The sequence below is a fragment of the Aythya marila genome (genome assembly GCF_965140915.1).
Source record: "Aythya marila genome assembly, chromosome: 8".
NCBI lineage: Eukaryota > Metazoa > Chordata > Aves > Anseriformes > Anatidae > Aythya > Aythya marila.
The window spans coordinates 3,815,443-3,829,330 of NC_139049.1; the positions used below are offsets into that span (position 1 = coordinate 3,815,443).

At 35.2% G+C, this 13,888-nt stretch overlaps 1 protein-coding gene across 1 annotated transcript; it reads left to right on the forward strand.

Annotated features, from left to right (window-relative positions):
- The first annotated feature begins 3,134 nt into the window (after nt 1-3,134).
- Nucleotides 3,135-7,621, forward strand: LOC309880952 (uncharacterized protein). The gene is made up of 10 exons (XM_082766438.1): nt 3,135-3,254; nt 3,547-3,585; nt 3,985-4,020; nt 4,347-4,388; nt 5,108-5,149; nt 6,399-6,431; nt 6,741-6,764; nt 7,017-7,055; nt 7,172-7,213; nt 7,476-7,621. Exons 1-10 carry the CDS (start codon nt 3,247-3,249, stop codon nt 7,513-7,515), a joined length of 345 nt encoding a protein of 114 aa, XP_082622564.1. The 5' UTR covers nt 3,135-3,246; the 3' UTR covers nt 7,516-7,621.
- Nucleotides 7,622-13,888: the final 6,267 nt, after the last annotated feature.

A 13,888-nucleotide genomic window follows, 5' to 3' on the forward strand; every position in this document is an offset into this window, starting at 1 on the left:
TGCATGTATGCGGTGATGTATGTCCAATGCAGGTGACAGTGAGACAGGTTTTAGGGATGATGCTTCACAGCTTCATAGCTTCACAGTCCAAACGTAGAAAAGTTGAGCTGGCTGGTAGTGCAAAAGGCCAAAGCCTGTGCTCTTCCAAGAGTTCTTTCAGAAGGAGCTTTAAGTACAGGAAATTACCTTAGTAGTGTTAGTCGGCCTCCCCTTCAGAGCTGAGGATGAACTAATTTAATGCTGGCTTTTCAGAATACAATACTTAAAGCATTGTGTATGCTACTTTTTCCTTTGTTCTCCAAAGCAGAGTGGTACAACTAGATATTTTCTGTTTAACAAGTCAAATGATCCTTTTTTGTTGTTGATTTTTTTGTTTTGTTTTGTTTTTACAGAGTTTGGGCAGTTCTGCTAGCAAGATCATAATACAGGTAAACATTCTTTCTTCATTGTACTTGAATTTTAACCTAAGCTTTGCCTCAGTAAACTAAACAATGATTCATCTCTTTGGCAATAAATGAGTATGGATATCTTAAATGATAAACACACTACAGTGATGAAGTAGCTGTGTTTTCTGTGGTTACTGCAAAGTGAATATCCTATCTGGTTGCTGATGAAATATCATTGCAGTTATTTTCTACAGGCATAAAACACAAAAACCTCTGTATTGTAATTCCCTAGTGTTCTCTATATTTGCAAAATTTAACCATCTCAATGTGCTCAGATAGGCAGGTGGAATTCTAGAACGTGAGCTTGAGTGTCATTCAATATTAGATTAAATATGCATAAATTATAACCTGTACTGTTCCATGTTAATTTAAGCTTATTTATTTATTTATTTATTAATGGAAAGAACTAGTTCAATCTTTCATTTTTGTAACCCAGTACTTAGTCAGTACTTAGGTGAACTTCTGTTTGCTGATTATTAATACCAATGTTTCTTGGTAAAGAAACACTTTTGAAAGTAGACTACAATCCAATCACTTTAAGACCCTGTTTGTAAAGTATTCTGGTTATCACTTGGGCACACTTTTTTCTGTTGTTTTTTTTGTTTGTTTGTTTGTTTGTTTTCAATTTTAATCTATTTAGCAAAGTTTAGACTTTCATTCCTTCATATGATAATTCTTTAGACTGCCACGACCAATTCTCACATTCATTGAAGGATTAGTAGCAGTTCACTTCAGTTTCAATTTCCTGTTTGGTGGCATGATTTTCACATGATTTTAATGGTGCTTTCTATTATAGATTTGAAGGGAAGAACTATTTAAACTCACTTGAAATACCACAAAAGGACATAATGTATTAAATGATTAATTGCCATTAAGAAAATGACATTAGGATGTATAAATATATTTAGCATTTTATTTATGAAGAATCTTTCTACATTGAAGTATTGTACCATGTAGCACATTGAGATGGCATATATAAAGCAAGGAAGAGCATAAGGAACTTACTCAGACTGTCCAGTAGATTTAAAAGTTGCTTCTTGGAATGTCTTAGTATGTAAGAAATGTGTTTTAAAAATAAATAACCTTTTTTTGGTTCCTGTATAGAGTGGACAAAGACAGCAAAGCAGCAGTACTTACTTTCAGGTAGGTAAACTTAAAAAGTAGAAATATGTATACAGATTTCACTAAAACAGGGTCAAGACAACAAACTTTCCTACATATATTCTTAAACGTATTTCACAAGTTGCAGATATTTCTGTTGCTCTAGATGTTGGTCTTTTTCTTTTCTTTGCTTTGCTTTGCTTTGCTTTGCTTTTCTTTGCTTTGCTTTGCTTTTCTTTTCTTTTCTCTATAAATAGATCAGCTATCTTTGGTTGAACTACTCGTGAATGTATTTGCATGTGTGGTTAGTTGAAATGACTGCATTCCACTCAACGTGTCCTCTAAAAACTGTATAAAAGTTATGACAGAGTGGCTCAATATCACAATACAAATCCTGTAATGATAGATTCAGACTCCACCCATGCTAGATCTTAAATTCCCAGAAGTTGTGGAAGTTAGTTTCTTATCTGTATCAAGATAGATGGAGAATCATAACTGCATACCCATGTACGAAGTACTTTAACTTCACTTAAAGTCATATATCTAAAGTTACTTGTGTGTGAGAAACACTAATATAATGATAACATACATTGTTGCGGGGTAGCACATGAGAAGATTTTGGTGTGAGCACAAGCGTGAAGATTCCTCAAAATTCCTCTTTCTTGGCCACAGTTGAGGAGAAACTGGAAGGCAAATTCCTGTCAGTATACTCTGTACAACTGCAAGTAGTAAGGAAAATGTTGACGACAGGAAGTATGATTACTGGGGATTAAGTCTGCAGGCAGCCCAGCACTCAACATCACTAGCATGAGGTTTTTCTTATGATGGCTGATAAAAGCCCCTTTGTCAAGTTGGTAAATATCTTCTCTTTCTTAAAGGGTTCCAAAGGAAGCCAGTCCTATGGCCAGGTGAGGCTTTTTTTCTGAATTGTATTGAACTTTTCTGTAGGGGACAGAAATGTCCTTGTGAATGGGCTTTGGGGTTTGCTCAGTTATTGGCTTCATTTTTTATGTATGTGGGTTTTTTTGTTTGGTTGGTTTTGTTCGGTTTGGTTGGTTGGTTGGTTTTTGGTTGGTGGGTTTTAGTTTGTTTAGGTTTTGGTAAGGCAGCTGGCTGTTTTTTGGTGTTTATTTTTCCTCCTTATTATTTCTGGATAGTCCCTGGCTTTGGGTCATCCCACAGAGCTACCATATAAGAAAAAGAGCATAAAACGGAGGAAGTCTGATGAGGAAAATGCCTCTGTTGCAGCTTTGTGATTACTACATCTGTATTTACAAATGAATTCTTGCTTTTCTTACAGGTCTACCGGCCTCAAGTTGTCAGTTCCTATGGCCAGGTAAGCAACAGTCAATCACTAGCAAGTATGCAGCATTTGATAAAGTTGAGTGCTGTGGCACTTCAAGAGCACTTAGCAGTTGCTTGGAATTTGAATTATAAAGGAAATTTTCTGTGAAACTGTGGTCTCATGCTTAGTAATATTCCGCATTCTACTTGTGTTTTTGAATGCCTAACACATGAAATCATCTCGCTCAACATCGTTGTGATAGCCAGGAGGAAATCCTTGCTCTTCATTTTGCCCTGCATAGCTTTAGGATGTAGTTTTTTACTTTTCCTAAAGCAGGTTGATTACAAATTGGGAGTAACCAAATCATGTCCTTGTCTTAGGGTGGGCCGTCATACACAGTCATCAGCAGTTCTTATGGCCAGGTAAGCAAGCTGGATATTCCATATCCAGATCGGTTCTTCACCGATCTCTCTGTGCCCAGCATGACTAGCAGATATTCTGAGAATATTTCCTTTGGCAGTCTGAGTCTCAGTTTTTCTTATGGCTTTTGCTGAGAAATGGGCAATCCATCACACAGATGAGCATACTGCTCTGTCTCTTCTAGCTCAGGAAGAGCCTTTCTGGGAAACCTCTGTGCAGCTGTCTTTGCGTATTCGTTATGTACTTTATAGAAACCTCTTCATCAAGGTGATAAATATCTTCTCTTTCTTAAAGGGTTCCAAAGGAAGCCAGTCCTATGGCCAGGTTGGCCAGGTGAGTTGTTTTTTTTTTTTCTGAACTGTATTGAACTTTTTTGTAGGGGACAGACTTGTAAATGGGCTTTGGGGTTTGGTCATTGGCTTTTTTTTTTGTGTTCCCCCCCCCCCCCCCCCCCCCCCCCCCCGCCGCCGCTTTTGTTTGTTTCTTTATTTCTTTTTGGTTTTTGGTTTGTTTATGTTTTGTTTGGGTTTTGGTAAGGCAGCTGGCTGTTTTTTGGTGTTTATTTTTCCTCCTCATTATTTCTGGATAGTCCCTGGTTTTGGGTCATCCCACAGAGCTACCATATAAGAAAAAGAACATAAAACAGAGGAAGTCTGATGAGGAAAATGCCTCTGTTGCAGCTTTGTGATTACTACATCTGTATTTACAAATGGATTCTTGCTTTTCTTACAGGTCTACCGGCCTCAAGTTGTCAGTTCCTATGGCCAGGTAAGCAACAGTCAATCACTAGCAAGTATTTGATAAAGTTGAGTGCTGTGGCACTGCAAGAGCACTTAGCAGTTGCTTGGAATTTGAATTATAAAGGATATTTTCTGTGAAAGTGTGGTCTCATGCTTAGTAATACATGATACTTAGTAAAAACATGCTACTTGTTTTTTTGGATGCCTAGCATACGAAATCAACATCATTGTGATAGCCAGGAGGAAATCCTTGCTCTTCATTTTGCCCTGCATAGCTTTAGGATGTAGTTTTTTACTTTTCCTAAAGCAGGTTGATTACAAATTGGGAGTAACCAAATCATGTCCTTGTCTTAGGGTGGGCCGACGTACACAGTCATCAGCAGTTCTTATGGCCAGGTAAGCAAGCTGGATTTTCCATAGATAAGCGCACTGCTCTGTCTCCTCTGACTCAGGAAGAGCCTTTTTGGGAAACCTTTGCACAGCTGTCTATGCATAATCATTATGCACTTTATAAAAGTTCCTATGGTCTTGTAAGCACCAGCCAGCATACAGCATTTGAGAAAGTTGAGTGCCATGTTACTGCAAAAGCACTTACATGTCCTGAATGACTGCTAATTTAAAGGACACTTTGCTCTTGGGTATAGAGCTCATGTACTTGATATTCCATAATGCTTATTTTTATTTTTTAAATACTAAAATTTAAAAATTAAACATTTAAATTTTCATATCATACTTATACATATTATGTACTGCTGTAATTTGTGTGATGTCCCTGTATATGCAGTGAGATTTCTGTGAGGTTTGAAGTAATTAGGTGAAGCTATATAACAGCTCATGCTAGAAGTTAGACTTGTGACCGTTTTGTTCTTGTGGGTCCGGGAACAGCCTTTCTGAAGGTAATCTTTCCCACATACAAAGGAATACATGTAAGTGCCATCTTTTTGATGCAACAGAATATTCAACATCCACAATACTTTACAAGGAAATTCACAGTACATTGCTGGTCTTCATCCTCTTGAGCACTCTGATAACTAAAACCCTTTAAAAGTTATTTCTATATTTGTAATGGGGAAAAGGAATAACCGGATCACTGAGCTGCTCTTTTTTTCCAGCAGGGTGGATCTTTTTCTTCAGGTGGTAGTAATGGTTGTGGACAAGTAAGTCAACTTTCTCCAAGATACTTGAATAGTAGACCCAGCTTTCTATGTTGTAGTAATGGTTCTCAACAAGTTATACAATGTCTATTAGTAATCTCTTGCTTTTGTTGTTATACGATAATAGATCATTGGGTATTAGAGAAAGGCTAACACTTGTTGGTCATTGTAACCAAAATGTAGTGGCTTTTCCCATATACTGTTAGGAACAGAAGACTTACAAGCTTTCTATCATTCACAGTAGACATTTATCTGCTGAGCAAAGAGTGTTTGGGAGTGACTTTTGGATGTTGCTCCATTTAGTTTCCATGGAACACGATAGGCTCAGAAAGTGACTCCTGTGGTGTGAGATTGGTAGTTTTCATCCTGGTTCCAATTCAACTTATTTATGCCTACAGTGATATAAGGACTGTTGTCAACAATAAGATCCTAGGTGAAGAAAAGTGTAGCCTTGATAGTAAACCTAAGTCCAAATAAATAAACCAGAGAAAGCAATGAGAATGAGAGAGCATTATAAACATAGAAACTTTTGGCAAAAGTATTAAAATTGGTGTGAGTTAAGTATGAATAGAAATGCATGTGTGAAAGCATAAATAATAGAAGACTAGTGGTGCCATGCATCAGTAGACAAGGATACTATATAACAGCAATGAAACTGAAGAAATGTGAAGAAACGATGAACAATGGGTTGCTTCCACCAAAGCTGCATCACAGATAATTTATCAGCTAAAAAACTGTGCTATTAATAACAGGGGAGTGACAACTAGGGTAGAACACACTGTATTGTTTCTCATGCTGTTATTCCAACAAGAATGCTGGCTGCAGCCAAAATATACACAAAAATAAAGGAAATGAAAGGCAGCAGACTACAACTACAATGGGTGAATCTAGCAAGATTTTAAGGTAGATTGTCATGAAGCAGAAACTGTTGATTCCTAAAAGCACTGACCAAAGCAAACTGTTCATTTTTGCCAATCAAGAGAAACTAGGATGATACAGAAACACATCAATTGCCAGCCTACTTTGCTTCCCATGTTCCACCCAAGTAATCCTGCTTTGATCACCTGTGTGTATGTTTTGATGAGTAAGTGTGGGAGTATGGGAGTGATAGAGGGTAGAGCCATAGCCTAAGAGGATTAAATAAAATTAAACTCTCCCTCTGTTGAGTTAGAAATTTAAGAAGAAATATAATTACTTTGCTAGAAAATGAAAATGTGGGGATTTATCTTTTTGTTTGTCTGTTTTTCAACAGGGTACTTCATATGATAGCAATCCCTGCCACCAGGTAAATGGACTTCCATCTCTGATTTTAAGATATATCCAAAATGAGTTTTTCCACTGACTCAACTGGTAACATCCTCAGCTCTATAGAGTGCAAATCCATGTAATTTTAGAACCTTAGAATCAGTTGGAAGGGATCTTGAAGATCATCCAGTTCCAAACCCCTAGGCATGGGCAGGGATGTCACCCATTATATCAGGTCAGCCTAGGGCCCCATCCAACCTCCTAAACAAGTATCATAGTTTTCATTAAAAATAATCTGTAGTCAAACAGTAAGTGTCAAAACACACATTATTTCTTGTTTAATTTACAGGATGGATCACAGAGTGGTAGCCAGGTAAGTAGCTCTTTATTACCTATTGAATAAAAAATTGTAAGCAGCTCTAATCTAGAGTATAATTGTGTTACTCATGAGGATATAGGCTCGTGCAGAGTCTATCCATCTCCAGACTTCAATTAATTCCCAATAGTTTGTATTGGCCCTGAAACTTACATACCAAGAACTCTGCAACCTAATAAAGCTAGCTTTGTGTGTTCTGATAAAATTTGGTTCTCCAGTGTTATAATTGTTGCTGTATTGTTTTCACAGAGTGGATCATACACCTCACAAAACTATGGTGGTAGACAAGTAAGTAATACATTTTTTATTTCTTTCCATTGAAGTTTTACATCCCACGGGTTCTATGGTGTCTAATCAATAACACTCCTGCAATATTGTAATACGTTTTTTAATTTTGTTGTTAGCAGAGTGGATCATCGTCCTCACAAAATTATGGTGGTAGCCAGGTAGGTAGACCTTGATTTATTTTATTTTTTTTCTCCTGTCACAAGTTTTAATCCTATCTGATAAGAAATTCTAATCAGATTAGTTTTTCATTCTTAGGTAGCTACTCTGTGCCATGCTTGATTGAGATTCTGGTATTATGATTACTGACATCTAGAAAGTTCTATTTATTTAAAGGAATCCAAGGCAGTTGCTCATTATTACTACCAGCCCCTGAATAAAATCACAATTTCTTCTGAAGTAGGGTTTCTGTTTGTTTTAAAGGGTGGTTCATCCTCACAAAACTATGGTGGCAGCCAAGTAAGTAATGCTTTATTTCTCTATTCATACATATTTTTACATAAGCTTTAGCCCCTGCTTAAAATTAGCTTTTCTGGTTGCTGATTTTATCTGATTTTTGATTGGTTGGTTTGTTTTAAAGGGTGGATCCTCTTCTCAAAACTATTATGGCGGCCAAGTAAGTAATGCTTTATTTCAGCAATTATACACCACTTCATACAAGCTTTAGCCTCTGCTCAAAATTGGTTTTTCTGTTTGCTAATTTTCTCTGATTTTTGGTTGGATTTTTTTTTAAGGGTGGATCCTCCTCTCAAAACTATTACGGTGGCCAAGTAAGTAATGATTTGTTTCAGTAATTATACATCGCTTCATACAAGCTTTAGCCTCTGCTCAAAATTGGGTTTTCTGTTTGTTAATTTTCTCTGATTTTTGGTTGGATTTTTTTTTAAGGGTGGATCCTCCTCTCAAAACTATTACGGTGGCCAAGTAAGTAATAATTTGTTTCAGCAATTATACTTCATACAAGCTTTAGCCTCTGCTCAAAACTGGGTTCTCTATTTGCTAATTTTGTCTGATTTTTGGTTGGTTTGTTTTAAAGGGTGGATCATCCTCCTTTGACTATTATGATAATCAGGTAACTAGTTCTTTATTTCTTCTAGTTATGCATTATTTCATGCAATTTTTTGTATTTTCTGATTAATTGTCATCTTTCTCATAGATGTAATAAAACGTAATGCTTTCTATGCTTTTCTTATTTCTTTTTCTGAAGCATGGAACATTCTCTCTAAACAGCTATCACTGCCATGTATACAACTCTTTATTTTCCTTACAAAAATCCTTCTTTAACTCAGCAGCAACTTTTTGTTTTTCATGCTTTAGTTCTGTTCACATTTGCATTCACATTCACAGTTTGCACCTTTAGTTCTGTTCACAGAGGACAAGATTAGACAAAATATATTATTAACAATTCTTTTTTTTGTGAGGAAATAACTAGTATCTGATGTCCTTCTAGGATTCACAGGTTTCCTCAGATGACAATCCCAATGCTTGTGATGATGTGAGTATGCTTTATCTAATACATTTACATCACAACATTTTTCATGTAGATGGGAAAATATTACACTACCATATGTAGTCTTGCAAAAAAAAAAAAAAAAAAAAGTTACCCAGAAGGAATATTTAGTCCCCACACTAATAGCTGTTTCAGCAGCTGCATATTTTCTTACTGAAAATTTTCAGGTGTTTACAGATGTATTTTGTGCTTTTAAACACATTTACCTTGATGAAACAAAATATGAATAAAAAGATTTCAGTAACTGCACTAACAGAAAAAATTTCCCCAAAATAAGGATACATTTTACAGTAATTAAAAATAAAATCAAATGGACAAGGTTTAAATACATACAGTGAAAGAATGAAAAGAGAAAAAAATGCCAGATATTCCACTGCTTTTCACTTCATGTTTTTACTAACCTAAAGTTAGTGTTAAAATGTTCTTCATACTGGAATGATAGGATTTCAAACTAATTTAGGCAAGACAGTGGAGGATGCAAGCAATGAAACACGTATGATGTATGTTGTCTGTACACGACATCAGAAAGAATTGGGTTTCTGTAAGTTTATTGTATTTAAATTTAATTTATTCATTTCCAGAACGACACAACATATAGTGCTAATGGTCGGGTAAGTGCTTTTTCTCTTCTACAGTACTCAGATTGTAATGACTAATGACATTTTTAGTAGCACTTCCATGTTAGACCTGTGGGCCTTTACTTACAGTATATGATTAATTTTTGAAAGATTTTATAAAGCAATAAAAGAATGAGATTATTTGATCTCATATTTCTCTGCACTCAGTCCCTTCTATCAGTCCTCAAGGCTGCTGCACAGTTACTTAAAACTGCAGAGTACTTATAGGAATATACAATAACACAGTTTTTGAGGCCCCTTACAATACGTACTTTGGATAGTTACTTTGGAATTAACCATCTGTCTATGTAAGGTATGTAGCTGCCTCAAGCTTTTGTCACTTGTTCTAATTTAAACTTGCAAATATGCTAGGGTTCTAAAGTAAGATTTATCCTCTGGTGATGCTCCCTCTGTCAGGACTTTCCATCCTGTCCCACAAGCATGAATGGTGACTTACATGGACAAATTGTTACCAAGCAAATACACTGCTGTGTAAATGAATGATTTCCATACTTGCTCATGGAAAAGCTTTTTCCATCTGTTACAGCCTACTTTTCTACTTCTTACTGCCATCTAGAGTAACTTTTTGTCATCTGCCTCTTGCTTTTTCTTCAGTTGTCACCCATATTCTTTACTGCTTCACTATTTTTCCCTGTTTTTCCTCTTGGATGTTAGTACTGTACAAGATATGCATCCTAGGAAGTAAGGAGGTCTTCTAAAAACTTTTTTTCTTTGGCAGTTGTATTTATCTTGAAAGCAGTGCATTAAGTTTAATGTAAAGTTCTGCAAAGCAATCCCTTCCACAGTAAGCGTTCTTTAAGCGTTCTCATTGCTTCCTGCTTTAGCCACGTAAGATGCTATTATTTCCTTGGTTATCCCTGTTCAGTGTGCATTGTTGGACTTCATTTTAAAAGAGTTTTCTTTTAAGTGCTGTCACAAAGAAGATGTATAGAATGTTTGTACACACACACACTGCTCTAAACCACAGTGGGTGAGCTGAGAGAGACATAGAATTCTGCTAAGCACAAACTTCTTATGGAGAAGTTGAAGGGTGAAAAACAGCCTTCAAATATGTTATGTAAGACTCAATGATAGCAAAGTGTATTGCCTCTGATAGAAAAAATATGACAACATGTAACTGAACACAGATTGCAGAACATCTTTTAACAAAAATCAGGTAATGAATTTGACACAAATTCTTGCTTTTCTCAGTACTCAAGCCAATTTCTTGAAAATTTGAATCATGCTTTGAATATAGAGTTGATACAGTTTAGTAAACAAAGTGCTTTATGCTTTTGTGGTTTCATACTGAATTGCAGGAGTGGGATGGGGGAATACAAGCAGGAGAGAGACTTTGCTACCTCACTGTTTATTGGGTGTGTATTATGGTACAATTTGGTCTGAATTTTGTATTGGTTCCACATGAAGAAACAGGATTTGGATTCCTATATTTACAATATGATGTTTTCAGAAGATAAATGATGCTTTCCTCTCTTGCTCCAAAATTAGTTTATCAATGTTTGAGTTATTTGAAAATAAAAAATGACTAATACAAGTATTTTCCACTGTCATCTGTTGAAAGTGAGGAAAGTCAGAACTCCATAGACACATTCCTCTACCTAAATGTGCCACTTTGATACACTTAGATTCTTGCTGGAAGTATTTTGTGTGGATGTCTATCTATAAAGTAATAACTGGCTTCTGGTTCCTTTACAGAAATCCGGTTGTGCAAAGAAGAAGGTTGTTGCCAGAGTAAGTAACTTTTATTTCCCACTGCTTTGTAGGACTTTTGCCCAAATTATACCTTATTTGTTATAATTATATCTATTTTTCTCTAATTATGTTTGACCTAATGAATATTCTCCTGTTTAATGAAGTAAATAAATAAAATAAAAAAGTTTGGCCATTTGCTCTTTTGGTGAATTTATTTTAAAACAACATATACATATATATGAAGAAATACATGACATTAAAATCTTGCTGTGTGGTATGGTGTAACTCAAATTCCTGTTCATCAGGAAGTACATATAGAGATACTTTAATCTACCGTTAGTTAAAATTAATGTGTTATACAAACAGAGGGCAGTTAAAATGGTAACTGAATTCAGACAGAATGATGAAGTAAAACAAAGTAATGCTCAGTAATTTATTCTGCTTCTTTTTGTATGGAGGAGACATAGATATCTGTGTTGTATAGCTTCAAGTCAGTAACCTATAAAAAATTAAGCAAATGATATTTTATTTTATAATAAGATGCTTCTACTCATATCCATTAAAGGTTGTGGAGTCATAAATAAGTAATACAGACCAAAAAAAAGGCTGATGACTGCCTATAGATCAGAGTTTTAATCTCTTAATAGCAAATGTCTCTCTTTACAGGATACATCACATGTTTTGAGCAGAAGAGACTATGATGTACAGGTAAACCATACTTGTCATTTCTGAATGCTGATATTACAGCTGCTTGATGTATTAGAAGAATAAAGATTTAGCTTCTTCAACAGATTATTCTATCTAGAGTTAGATAGTTCTTTTCCAATAGAACTATATATTTGAATTTATTACCATTGCTGAAAAAATGAGTTACTACTTATTTCTTCACAGAATGAATCTTCTACTTCAAACAACAGCCACACTAACTTTCAGGTAATAATATAGTGTCCACTCTATCATCTTAATGAAAAGAGCTTTCTCAAACTATATTTCAGTTTCTGAAAATTACGTTCCTCTTATTTATCTGTGCTACACAATGTTATTTTGATGTGGCAGCATTTCCCCATAACGGTAAAATTTTGTGCAGTTGTGAATGATAAAAGGCACAGAATTTAGAGTCCTTGTTCTTCCACTCCATTAAGCAGGTAGCAATTGCAGGTAGATTTTTACATAATATGTTCTCAAAAGTTGTTTTTAAAACACAAAAGAAATAGTTTCAGAGTCTCTTTTTAGAAACAGTCCTTCTATAGTGATGGTAATGGCCAGTTATATCATTTTCATCTAGAATTTGGTAACAAGGTATACCTTAATTGTGTACTTCCACCACAGAAGTAGGTCTAGCCTTCTAGCCTTCATGTTCTGTAGACCTGTGAACTGTTGCAGTAGTCTATATGTTCCAGAGTTATGTGAAAGTTTGACCTACCATGAGTGACAACTGATTCTATTTTTTTTTAATACTTTGTACTCTAGCAGTACCCATCAGCTTTCTCAGAGATCTGTAATCTCACTATGCCCAGCATTATGCAGATGTAACATTATCACAGTCCTTTGACTGAGCGTTTGAGGTCTAATTCAGTAATTCAGTGAGCTCCCTGAGCTCCAGTGGGTAGCACTTCTCTTAATTAGTTTTCCTGATACCCGTTTGTTATGTGTTGTACCAGTCCCCAAATAGGTTTCAGCCAACTTTACATTTTCACAATGATTCAGGCAAAAAGTTATGAATAAGTTTGTTTGGTGCAGGGAAGTAGTACAAAGACTTTGTGACCTTATATCTCACTACATCGGTTTATACACATCAGATTCTTTTCCTTTTCTATGCTTTACATATGATAAAATGTTTCTAAAAAAAATAATTGGTTTCTTCACAGGGTGGATCATTTATTGCAACTGGTGGTGGATCAAGTAGTCAGGTCAGGCATTTCTCTATTGTTGACTAGTTTTGTTCACATAGCTTTCTGGTAATTAAACTAATTAAATTAAGGAATTAGAGTTTAAGACCAGTAATTTTGTGCAGGGGTTTGCTAATGTCATATATTAAATTGTAAATGAAGTGAGCTTGTTCAGACTATGTTTATTTGAAATGGCTTCTGAAATCACTTTTTAATATTTTCAATTTCACACATGACTTATTGGCAAATGGACATTGGTGATTCTTTGTACTCCTGACTTCCAGATAGTTCTATCTTGATTAGACATATATAACTGAGAGATGTAATGTTAGTTTAACTTCCAAAGCAAACTTCAAACTTCTAGGACTATGCTTTCTCATTCATTCCAGATATAAGAAAAGTCACAGCTCCATGGTAGTCCCCCAGTCTTTCTTTCCCTAAATACAGTTTGGCATCTCACATATGGTGTTATACTTAACTTTCACAAATCAATCTGTTTCCTTTTATTTATTTATTATTATTTTATTTATAGGGTGGCTGCATTTGTCCTGATGGAAGCAGTGGTGTTAGACAGGTAATTCTTTTTCCTGAGTTTATACTTACATCTACATAATGAAGTGTTTTGAATTAATCATCTAATAAATATAGAAAATAAATATAGCGTAATACTGAACATTATTAATATTTTCCTTAGTATGCATAGAATTACATACAATGAAATGGAATAATGAAGTCTCACAGTAAGCACGCAATTAGTATTTGGGTGCTAACTTTCTGTAAATGCTTTGTAATGCAAATGTTCTGTCAGTTGACTGTTATGTGCTAATTACTCGTTGCTTTCAAAAACATGTGTCAATATGTCCCATAGTAACCCCAGATTTTAAATGGATTCAGATTAGCTTCCTAGTACTTCTCACACATCTTTTAAAGCATTGTGACTAAAATGTCAAAATTTGATAAATATTTCAAAAGATAATCTTTTAAATTAATACTTAAACTAGTTCTTACCCATAAAGAGAATCACTGCAACCTCATTGTCAGTGGGGCATTTTTATATTGCATAGCAGTGAATTATTTACTAAAATTCGTCATATCTATTGCCCTATA